The following is a 12,857-nucleotide window of genomic DNA, read 5'->3' as shown; positions in this document are numbered from 1 at the left end:
TTGACCACTTTACACACGAGGGCTGTTGGCCCATTTTCGAGAGGCGCTGAGAGTGTTCGCTGAAAAGCCTCATTCCCCAAGGAGAGTAGAAAGATGAATCAACCTTTGACTTTTTATATAAAAATTATTCCGTAAAAAGTACAAGTATTTAATGAAATGCAATTACGAATATCTAATTAATAATTTGTTACTTATAAAATAAGCAAAACTAAAAACATGCTTTTTTGAATTCATAAAAATAAAAAAATAAAAACATTTAACACTTCCGTAATCTTCACATGAAATTTTCTGATCATGATTTGAATGAGGTCAGACAGTATTATAATTATAACTATGGCATTCTTTGGTAAATAAAATTGGATGTTAAAAGATGCTATAAAGGGACTATAAAAAGATAAGATACTCGTACTACAAAAAGTTAAAGCCCAAACTTGGAAAAGAAAAGCTTAGAAAAGCTAAAAAGAATATAAACAAAGTTTTGACCGTTCAGTCGAACCTGCCAGTTCTTTCGTATCTCTCATATTCGATTCCAATATTTCCAAATCGATCAACGCTATCTATAGTGGCACTGAATCCCAATTAATATTGTTAGTCCCGTATCGAAGTTCAGTGCTTCTACTGTCGACCCGAAACTCGATTTCACAATGCAATTTACACAGTCCCCCTTAGACCGCAAGTCGACAGGATTATTCTAGCCTTGTAGCGAATACTCACTTCCCATTCCTGCTTTTAGACATAATCTTATTTGCTGCATAAATTTACTATATGGCTGCAAGTATTTTTGCTTAGATTATCATACAGTTTAAATATTCATAAAATAGAATCAACCATTTTTTACCAACAATTTATTTGGTATATTTATATTTTACGTTAGAAATAGTATTTTACGTAGTACTATTAGTATATATTTTAGTTAGTACTTTAGTTTATAAATTTGTACGATCTATTTATAACAACTGTGGTATTCAATTTAATTTGAACAAAGCAATTCACTCATCCGTCATAGCATTGCACGACTCTCCCATCTGTTTTACTATTGTTAACCAAACAAACCACAACTTTAACATTTAACATTTACATTGTTTCAGTTTATTTAAGAAACCTGTAGCTAGTAGCATTTATTTTACGATGTAAAGAGCATCAATGAGAGTTTTATCTTAGTTTATGTTATTTTATACAAAGGGTTAATACTTCTCATACAACATTTTTTTTATTTAGCATCCTGCCTTCGAATATACTTTTGTTCATATGGTCAACGAAATCGTTACTATTAGTTTTTAAAGTAATTCTGAATGCACAAACAATCAACTCTTTTTAAAAATCATACTGATGGAAAAAAAATAGGTTTAATTGCACGTGGTATTAATTCGGGAAACGGTAATTAAAATGACAATTAATATACGTACTCAGAAACGTCATGTAGTGACTCCAATTCAATCTGTCCAGAAGCCACAATACCGCACGATGCAACGTTACAAGAGCGGACACATCGACCTATTGTCGCTCTTTGACCTACATAACTATGAGTTTTGCATACCGAATTACAAGGTTGTTATACGAATTAAACATCACGCACGCATAATTCCATCAGTAGTGTTTTGTTACATAGAAATAGAAATTCATATGTAATGAAACGTGTAGATGGCATATTTTTTTTAAATTATAACGTTTTCAACGAGCAAACTCCCAACTGAAATAGCGTGACGATCGCTGCCCGTGGACATCAGTGATTACAGATGCGTTGCCTACTTTTAATCTACGGAGGAGGGGATGCACAAAAAGAGAATATTTCCCCTTTCTATGCGTGCCCCCCACCATCAAATCTACTTCTTCTTTCCATATTTTATTTTTAAGAAAAGGGTGGAATGGGCAAGAGGACTAAAATTAAGTCTCCGGCATACACACTCATCAGGCGAAACGCGGAATTGCTGCCAATTCACGCCTGTCATCTATGTGGTCGTGGTATTGCACCGGACGAGTGGCCCATTTGTGAACCAAACATATGTCGTTGTAGCAGGATCTACTACTGTTGATATCTAAAACATGTTAAACGAGATTTATGACACTTATCACATTAAAAATTACCTTATGTCTGAATAACGAACACTAACATTTGTATAAAAAACATCTAACTTTTTTTAAATATCCTTAAGCATGCACAATTGTTAAAACTTTGAAATTTGAAAGATCAACACAATGCGCGAGGTCAATACAATGACTAACGAGCTTTCGGGCACTTAATAATTCAGGTCTTGATCAGTTTACCGAAGGCCTTGTTACAAATTTTGTCGACGTTTGAATTATGCATTGTGATCTACTCCGATCGAAATCTTGCGAAATGGAGTGGTGTAATTTGTGCCCTATCTGTGTTTGTAATCTACTCGAATAATCTCCGGAAGTACGCCTGGATTTATTAGAAACAAAATAAATGGGAGGCGTAAATCAGGCATCGTTTTATCATTGGAAGAAACGTAGTATTTGCTGTACTCTCGACTCGTCAATTTTAGTGAAAATAATGACGTTTTCAAGTGCTTGGGCGCTAACGTAAAGTACGTTAGCAGTAAAAATAAAAGACTTCGCCCGCCCTTCCATCCCTTTCAGTTCACACATCAAAAGAAAAAAAATCGTTCCAAAGTACATGTCCGCTGCACAAAGGTTCACTCTTTACGACGTAACGACTCGCGCTTAAAAACAACTGAACTACGACACTTGCAATTTGTTCACTCAAAATTATTTTAATAGGAATAACAGATTATATACGAGTAAATTGTTTCTGAAATTTCATTTTCAAAGAAAATATTAACTTTAAATTACATTTTACAAGCGAACCGCCTTACGTGTTACAACAACGTTTGTTTTCGATTTCTACGCCAACGACTACGATTTCACGTTTTCCTATCCAATTATGGACTTTTTTTTTTAAAGTAACATGATTCATACGTCTTCATTATTTTCATTTGGCTCTTTATTTATGGATAACAATGGTAAAAATAAGTTATTAACCACCAAAAGAGTTAAAACTTTAAGACAAGCGGATGAAAATGTCTACATCCTTTTAGGACATTTTACAAAAAAAAATTATACATTTACAAAATCTTTTAATCAATATTAAAAATACAGATTTATACAACTTGACATCTGATTTGCGGCAATTATACAAAATTGTAAAACTACGTCAATGCTGTAAAATATTGAAATAGAAAAAGCGATGTAGGTCAACAGAAATTGGGATTGAAAAGCAATTAATTTCATAAGCCTCACATATCGAGTTCCGGGAATGACCCTAACTGTCCGTAAAATCTCATTTCAACAATGCAATTTAAGCTGACCTCCCAATAATGTAGTCTATTTAGGATTACCTCGGCTTCACATAGGGACACAATAAGTCCTTAATGAATTGTCTCTATTATGCCAACATTACAATACTAAGTCAATATCAATGTATGTATCTGTCTAATTAAATATTCCTGAATCGTTAAAAATAAAACCTAGATACTATTTTAGGGTACACTGAGGTAACAAATACTACCTTCGAGACCAAGCCTGTCATACTTTTAATAAAGTGAACAAATGAATAAAATTAAAATGTTCATGATGCATTTTATAAAATTATATGAATTCGATATTTCAAATAAGAATTATTTTTACAATAAAATTAACAAGCAGAGTTATTGGATGATAATAATATTTCCATTTGAGTTGGCGCTGCAAATGTGAAGGATGCTTATAGCATCTCATCCGAGCCTCTTCGCTTTAGAGCAAAGATCGTTAAAGAGGACGCCGAGGAGCGTTTGTGAATTGAATATCCATTGATAAAACCTATTCATTATATCTTGTTATTTTCTTATGAATCACTCGACTAAAGAATTTAAAAAAAAATAGTTTAAAAAGAACTAAGCGCATTTTGCGAGCTGTAAACTATTTATTAAGTCAGACTTTAAAATAAAAAGAGTGCGAAATGTGAGGTCCTAATTTCATTTCGCGAATAAACCGAAAGGAGTCGCAAAATGTTTAGATAATGCGTCCTAAAATAAATATTTATTGTTAAAATATTACCTACATTAAAATATTTATAAATATCTCGGTAGTGCTCTACATTTTATTTAATATAAGAGATGTTATATTTTTAATTTTTTTTTAACTAAAAATGCACTTTAGTCCACTCTTTTAATAAAACATAGTCAGTAATTTAAGCGACTTTCTAGTTAGTGTTCAAGTTTAGAAAAATAAAATGTTTTAATAAATTATGACAAAGATTTTCAACTTCATATTTTTTCATAAAAGTTCTCAAGAAAGTGCTTCAATATGCTATTATATTTTAAATGACACAAAGAATTGTTTGAAAATTTAATACTTGGTACAACCTATTGAGATGATTAAATTTATTTAACAATAAACCTTTGTTGGTTGAAGGGAAATTTTGTTTGATGTTGTCGGTAAATTTTGAATGATTTATATATCTTTCATCGTTAAACGATAAACTTTTAATATAATAACAGTATAATTTTCTCGTTTAAAATGTAATTAACAACGCTTGTTTAAAAGTATTCAGTCATGGTATCTTCTTAACTATATTTATTTATAGTGCATTTGATAATAAAAAAAACGAATATTTATGTAAAATTTAATAACCATTAAAGTTAAATAAAATTCTTTCATCATCATCTTCATGGCCTCATCCCACTCACGTGGGGTCGGGACACAAGGTTTTTTTTGTATAAGAGAAGAGGGCAAACGAGCAGCGGGAACACCAAGGTGTTCATCGTCGCCTATCGACATCTGCAATACCAGAGGAATCGCAGATGCGTTGCCGGCCTTTGAGATGGTGATACGCTCGCTTCTTGAAGGACCCTAAGTCGTAGCGCCGCCGCCTGCCTGTCGCCAACCCTACTTGGGAGACATTGTAAAAATTAATTAATAATAAACTAAATACATATAGTATTATAAATCATTTAAAATCACTAAATAATGAGTAATTAAACATTATAAATACAACAAAATTTTAGGCTCTTGTTACTAGATAGTGTTCATCATATACTTCTGCGGTACTGTCATTCTTTACCACCTCTATATTTTTGATAATCGTCTTAAATTAAATTCTTTATTCCACGCTTTTAAACATACGATTTAGACTGAATTAAACTTTAAAAGATGAAATAAAAATATTCTTATCATTAATGCTAGTACATATGTAAAAATAAGAGAATAATTTAGTAACTCTCTCTATGTAGAAATAATAATTTAGAAACCAGCTAGCTAGACAGTGATTGACCTATCTTGTGAATACGGACTGGGTTTTCCACTAATTCATTATGTTTAAGCCAATCTTAGCATTGTACGGTGAATGATTTACTCTTTATTTAATTAAAACTGTTAATTGTAAATCAAAGTTATTATTTACAATTAAATCAAAGACAAAGGCATCATAAAATGATCCGATGAGTGATAACCTTAATTCTGTCAGAAACATACTTAAGTACGAATATATTCAGTATGGTCTATATCTCAAGGAATGATTACGTAGGTGTGTAGGTTGTATACGTTTGTTTTGTTGAACGGTTTTATATTAAAGGAATCTTGGTTTTACAATAAAAAATATATACCCTTTAAAATGTAACAAGAGAAATAAGCTTATGTACGATTTACAACGAGCCAATTTCATAGTGACAAAGTCCGATATCAGGTTTCTTTGAATACCTAAAGAGAATGCTAAAAGCTAAAGCGTCTTTTAAAATGAAAACTTTTTGAAGACAATAGGTGTTTAATATCAAAGATTTTCACGTTCCACTGTTCCTTAGATTTACATAATATTGTAGTTGTTATGAATATTGCTTTTATTCAATTATTAAAACAATTTAAACAATTAAGTTAAGTCTTTTAATGTTCAAGAAGAAAGGTTACCGATGTAGATTTGATTTTTTATTTACATTAATTAAGACACAAAGCATATTCAGTAAGCCATTTTCTCAACGAATTAATTACTGCTAAAATCAAATATTTCTTGAAATTGTGTTCAAAGAATTCTTTATCGAAATATCTTATTCAATATAACAAAGTCGTAAATCTCATAATAACTCTACGTCTTATTGTTTCAGTAATTACAAGGCATATAAATTAGGCTCTCTTCGTTGAGTAAATGGTTTGATACAAGTGCTTTACTAAACACATTTGTAGATTACAGAAGACGTTAAGTAACACTCAACACCTCATACAAGCCTCAATTCTGTCAGAAACATGAAGTCCTCCATTATAACATAAGTACACATATATTTCAGTATGTCTAAATATACTTGATCTTATCGTAATTAGATACGCTTTTGAGATTCAAAAATTAAACCAGGGGTTCAAAAACACATAGAGAAGAGACGTAAAAGACATTGATTTGCATTTATAAATACTACAATGAAATTTAAAAGCATTAAGTCTATTAAGATATCAGTTTCAAATAAAATATTTTATGTGCCTACTAAATACAACACGAATGGTATTAAATCATAACTAAACAATAAAATTATTATCTAGCGTTTTTATCAGTAATTGCTTCTTTCATTTAAAACTAACCTAGAAGCTTTAAAAGTGAATTTGATACAATAGTCGTCATATTAATGGCACTATAAAAGCCGCAATGTGTTTAGGATCTCTTTTACTTTCACATTAATTTTCAAAGCAACCAGTATGAAAACTGCAAAGAAACAGTGTGTTATATTTTATACACGAATGAAACACATGTGCGGTAATTTAACCGTCCACGGACCAAGTTTTCTCGCTCGAAGTGATATCGCCTTTATTTATAAATTTATCTACTTCATTATATACGTTCAGGTCTGGATCATTGCAGTTGCTACGATCGTGAAATATTACGCCACCTATCAAGAAAATACAATCAGATTCACAACTCACACTGATTATCTTCACTGGAATATTACTTTCCCATCAATTACTGTTTGTGAAATTGCTGACATAGAAGAGATTTATCAATTTCGGAAAAAGGAAGATGATGATATGACAATTCCTGTAAATTTAATAAAAGAGTTAACATTCTTCAATGGAATATGCCATTCTTGCTTCTCTAACTATTCTTCACTGAATCAGGCCGTTGTTAATAAAATAATGTCAACTTACCGCACGGAATGTAAAAGTTTATTTGCATCATGCAAATGGAATGATCGCTACGTCAATTGTTGTAATGTTTTCAAACCAGTTGTTAATGAATACGGAACTTGCTTTACAATTAATAATAAACACGCTTCAGGACATTTTTTGCATGTTGCGACATCGAAAGAAAACATCGTCGATAAACTTACGTTAACATTATCCAAGAACGCTGAGGCTTTTCTCCATTCACCCGAAGATGTACCATTTTGGAACATGGAATACGACAGACGAATAAAAATTGCAGATGGTGCTGAAGCTACAATGATCTTCTCAATTACTGATATCGTCAATGAACCAGAAGTTTCCCTCATGTCAACATATGAAAGACAGTGCAGATTTCCAGAAGAACTTCCTTTCAATTTCCAAGTCTTCCAAAGATACAGTTATTCCGCTTGTATGATTCAGTGTCGTATTGATAAACAATTAGATCTGTGCAATTGTACACATTATGCATCGCCTTTTTATTATTACGATAGATATTGTGATTTAGAAGGTTTGAGGTGTCTGACGAAGAATTATTCAAAATTGGTGAAACTGAAAATTCCTGGTACGCATGACACTGGATTAAATTGTAACTGTTTGCCTTCATGTGTTGAATCTGATTACAACATTGTGTCTAATAAAGTAAGTGCTACTAAAAGAATGCATCGTGGAGCTAAAGTTCAATTTAGATTAAACAATAAACCCTTTGAACGCATTACCCGACAAGTGGCTCGTACAACGTTAGATCTTGTTGTTGCTATGGGAAGCTGTTTCGGATTATGTTTTGGTGGTTCTTTACTTTCAATTGTTGAAGTTGTTTATTACATATTCTTAAGACGATGGTAACGTAATTTCTCACGTATAGCATTTTTTACAAGCATGTGAAGTAAACAATATGTAAAATGTGTGAAAATTAAAATACTTACTAGAATATAACTTTCAAATGAAATGTCTGCTATTAGGATTTTATAAATTATAGTGAATGATAAGCGTGTTCAATTAGTTCACTTTATTATATGAACATTACTTCTTATTTGAACATTAAAGTGGCAATTATCCATATGAAATGTACTTAACTCTCATCTGTATTATACACTAAGGTAAAATATCAACAGCAAACTTCTGCTTGACAATAGCAAACGCAAACAACCACGAGTACAATGCACTGCAAATACATATTTAATTTTTATAAAACTTTAAATATGTCCCGACTGTACGCTACGACTACGACATAGTGGAAAATCTAAAAAATCTTTTTATCTGCATATTTTTTCGTTTGCACAGCACTGAGGCCATTGTTTTAATTTTTAATACAATAAGATTTTTCCTGAACTTAATGATAAAGTAATTAATAACTTCATTTTTATTACAATGAATAGAGATAAAGCCAAAACTTTAACAACGGAGAAACATATCAATTATACCTATTTCGTGGAAATTATTATTATTTAATTCTTCAATAAGTGAATTATATTTATTTATCGTTTTACTTCTGGTTAATGCAAATATCCTTGTGTGTTACTTCTGGTTAATGCAAATATCTTTATGTTTTTGGACACCAGGTGTACGTCAAATGGAAACTGATTTTTCTGCACAAGCTCGATTTTGCATTGTCCGTATTTCACACAGAGTTTTGGTCGTGTTCGTTAGATCAACAAGCCTCGTTGTACGGATTGTTCGGGGCTTCACTTGCAAGTTCTATTCAAACTTTGTTATTACACTCGTAGTCCCCGCTAAGCTGTACACGAAACTTTACAATCGCTAAGAGCTTTTTGTGATTTTAAGATTACACCACCACGTTACATTTTAGATGGTTTGTGCTTATATTATTATTATTATATAATCAAATCGCACACTGAGAAGTATGGTTGGAAGTTAAATTAAAAATAAATATATTGTAGAACATATTTTTTTTAAATAAATCCGAATGAAGGAAATTTTCCGTAAATAATCATGAAACCCATTCATCATCATCATCACCATCATCTCCCTGACCTTGTCCCACTTTGTAGGACCACAGCGCACCAGGTTCCCGTCCTCGAAATCTATCAATCTGTCTTCATCTCCATCTTCAACCCCTTCTTAATCATGTTATGTCACCTTTCAAGCAATCCATAACACTAAATAACACACATAATAAAACAGTCGAATTGATTACCTCCTTCTTTTCGAAGTCGGCTACTTATATACTCACAACAAAAAACAATTGCTTGGCTTAACAATCTAAATTATTAAAATCAGTAACATACATAGTTTACTTTAATAATGAATTCAGCACTTCCTTATCATAACGCTTGAATTATTCATAACATTGAACGACGACGTAGATGGCATTTCTTTTACGTACTCTCTGTTCGGGGGGACAACTAAGCCATAGTATAATTTTGATATTACCATAATACAGAAGGTATTAGGTGTTTGAAAAATGTTCGTTTCTCACGGAGACTTCAACATTACAAAACTAAACTGTCACCCGCGACTCCATCCGCACGGAGTTAAAAAAAAACTTAATTAGTAGCCTGTGTGTTCTTCCAGGCTATGTTCTAAAGTTATTACAAATTTCAGCGGGATCCATGCAGTTTTTCAGGAGATTCCTTCTAACAAACATCCATTTATCCATCGATCTATCTAAACATTCGCATTTATAATATTAGTAAGATGTACCTTATAAGCAATAATGGTTAAAATTTATTGATCAAAAATTGTTTATATATAATTTATAAAGGTTTTGTGACAAAACCTTTATAATTATAACAAGTTTCATTTCCATCTCAAGTATTTAAAGTTCTATAGTAATGTAAGTAAAATTAATTAAAACATAATGTTATTATCAGTGTAGACAAAAGTTGCTCTGTCTAGTCAGTTCTTTTATACAAAACCTCTGCATTGGGTTAATTACCGTATACTAATAAAGCTTTTTTTTATACCAGCGTAATTTGTAAAACAATTTCAGTTAGTGAGCAGACTCTAAAAATTGTTGAACTTTAAAACAGTATTCAAACTTTGTAATTTTACTACTGCGATAGTTTTTGCAATTATTAGCGATTAACTTAACTTCAGAATCGTTTGAGAATGTCGCTAAATTTAATATAATCTAGTCTTTTTATAAAAATATTGATAATTCGCACTTTTCCCTCTAGTTATTCCAAAACGAAACTGTCACAAACAATCAAACAATATGTTACGGCTACTAACTTTCACATTTGCCACCGAAGCTCAGAAAGTATAAGCAAGTTTTATTACATTACGCCCGCTGCCCGCGCATACACAGAGCAAGTCATGTTAACTTTTATTCCCAACAGAATGGTACGAATGTCATTTGTAACTAACACGTCTCATAACACACAATCAAATAAAAATATTTTAAATATAAAAATTGTTAGCCCTTACATTAAAAAAAAAAAACTTGAGAGGTGTCAAGGGACACCCGGATGGAACGAAGTTCCTTTCGATTAATTAGTGAAGGAACCAATGTTTATTCTACGAATAAAAAACTTAAGTCTTCACAAGAAGTACATTTTATTTCTATGAATTTTCGTTATATATTGTCACGTCGTTGCCATGGTGAAGTAGCGCTCATTCGTCGTACATACTAACATACTATAACATACTATAGCAAAAAGTGTCGTGACAACTTTTTGTAAGAATTTTTTCCGTCTAGCCCCCCTTCACAACGCGCGATAAGGAACTTCGTTCCAATATTTTTATTAATTACTTCAAAACCTATGACTAATTAATAAAAAGAAAAGCAATAGAAGATCGTTTTACGAAAAGGGATACTATGTTTTTATTTCTCAATTTTTCTTAAAAAGTAATTTCAAATCATTTTAAAAGATGAGTTTGCATATTAAATCAATGTTAGTGACCCCTCACAAAGTGCTATAAACGTTTGCTACAAACGTTGAACCGTAACGAGGTATAAACGAGCCACTGTTTATGAACGTTCTCTTAATAAATGATCTCCGACAACCGATATCATATTATTGAAAAAATCATTAAAGCTAACACGTCATCAAAGCGACTTTTGACATTGCATTCGCCTTGTTATTGTTAAAAACAAAAAAAAAACTAAACAGAAGAACTACGCAACAAAAGACGATCGACTTAATGGTATCAAGCAAAAAGAGAAAATTTTAAAACTTTCGAGACGTTTTCCACACCTAACACAAAATTATTAGAAATTAGTTAGTCTACAAATTATTTTTAGTTACATTAAAAAATATTTTTTTAATAACGCTACAATTGAAAAATTACCCAACAATAAATTTAATTACTAAGCGATTGCAATAAATATAATAGTGTGCGTGTACACACAAAGAAAACGCTTGTAATAATAGTTTCCGCCTATTTTTCATCCCGCTATGGTCTAGCCATTTTTTATATATATAAAGTGACTCGTAATATTTTTGAAAAAATTGTTGTATTTATAATTTTTTAATACTTTAGTTATTAACTTTATCTCTGTTGAGTAAAAAATAATGAGTACATGTTTTTCAACTTATACTTATGTATTTTACATTACTGTTCTTTAGATAATTACAAATAGTAATGTGAATTATATATGTAGGTATTATTAATGGATTAGGTTGGTACTATGTGATGTCTAAGCTATATAAATCTAATATATAAAATTCTCGTGTCACAGTTTTCGTTCCCGTACTCCTCCGAAACGGCTTGACCGATTCTCATGAAATTTTGTGAGCATATTGGGTAGGTCTGAGAATCGGACAACATCTATTTTTCATACCGCTATTAAGTTTTTTTTTTAACTGCGCACGGACGGAGTCGCGGGCGACAGCTAGTATAATATAAATTTTTATCATTAATACGCTCCTTTGGATTTACGTTCATCCATCTTTAACTTTATATAAAAATTAATTTCAACATCTTATTTTGCATCAATAGTCTTGAAAGTTGCTTAAGACTTATTAAATTCACTCAAGTAAAACTTTGAACGAGTTATTCTATTATTGATATGGAAAGTTTTAATTGAAGACTCTCAATGGCTTTTTGTTCCAGTGTCTGACTTTACAACGCAGCTATCGCAACTGTATGAACGGCACTCGACTGAAATGCAAGCACTCGTCGCGAACTTTCGCAAGAGGAACAGCGAACTGAGGAAAGAGAGGTTGGTAATTTTTTTTTATTAATTTAATGTAAGCGGAACATATTATACATTTTTGAATTATCCCGAGACTGGAAAGTGCCTACATTTGTAACGTATTTTGGTAGAAATAAGAATAAAGAATAGGCTCAAAAGAAGTGTCGCGTGAAATAAACAGTGACCTTTACTGAACTATACACGATGTCTCAATGTTTTTCTATTCAATAAACATTTTACCTCAGTGATAAACGAATTACATAAGTTACATAAACAGTTCCGTACGTATTTGTCTACAAAATCTTATTTATTATATAGCAAGAAATAATATAAAACAGGGTTAAATTAAGAAATAACTTGCGACATAAAAACATACTGGAAGAACTCATTTACACAGCGGAGGCATTCTGTGTGTCTCAGTATCCGGTAATGAAATGAAATCTTCGCAAATGAAGTGGGGAAAAGCTTTTACACGTTTCTCTTGAAACCCACTAATATATCCAATACCCCATTGCTAGCTATATACTATGATATCCCTTATGTACCTACACCTGGTAATAATTACAATTTTCTATATTTTTTTATTTTCATCGTTATTTATATTCAAATATACATGAGG

The 12,857-nt window shown here is 31.4% G+C and overlaps 1 protein-coding gene across 6 annotated transcripts in view; it reads left to right on the top strand.

The window, feature by feature from the left end:
• The window catches only part of LOC106714961, a 167,364-nt gene that overhangs the window by 78,458 nt on the left and 76,049 nt on the right, over window positions 1-12,857 (top strand). For all 6 annotated transcript variants that reach the window (XM_014508111.2, XM_045678215.1, XM_014508105.2 and 3 more), the window contains one exon: window positions 12,157-12,265. In XM_014508111.2, the coding sequence (XP_014363597.1) occupies window positions 12,157-12,265 (109 nt within the window). The remainder of the gene's footprint in view (window positions 1-12,156; window positions 12,266-12,857) is intronic.

Source organism: Papilio machaon, chromosome 6 (assembly GCF_912999745.1).
Source record: "Papilio machaon chromosome 6, ilPapMach1.1, whole genome shotgun sequence".
NCBI lineage: Eukaryota > Metazoa > Arthropoda > Insecta > Lepidoptera > Papilionidae > Papilio > Papilio machaon.
This window is presented reverse-complemented; position numbering and strand designations above follow the sequence as displayed.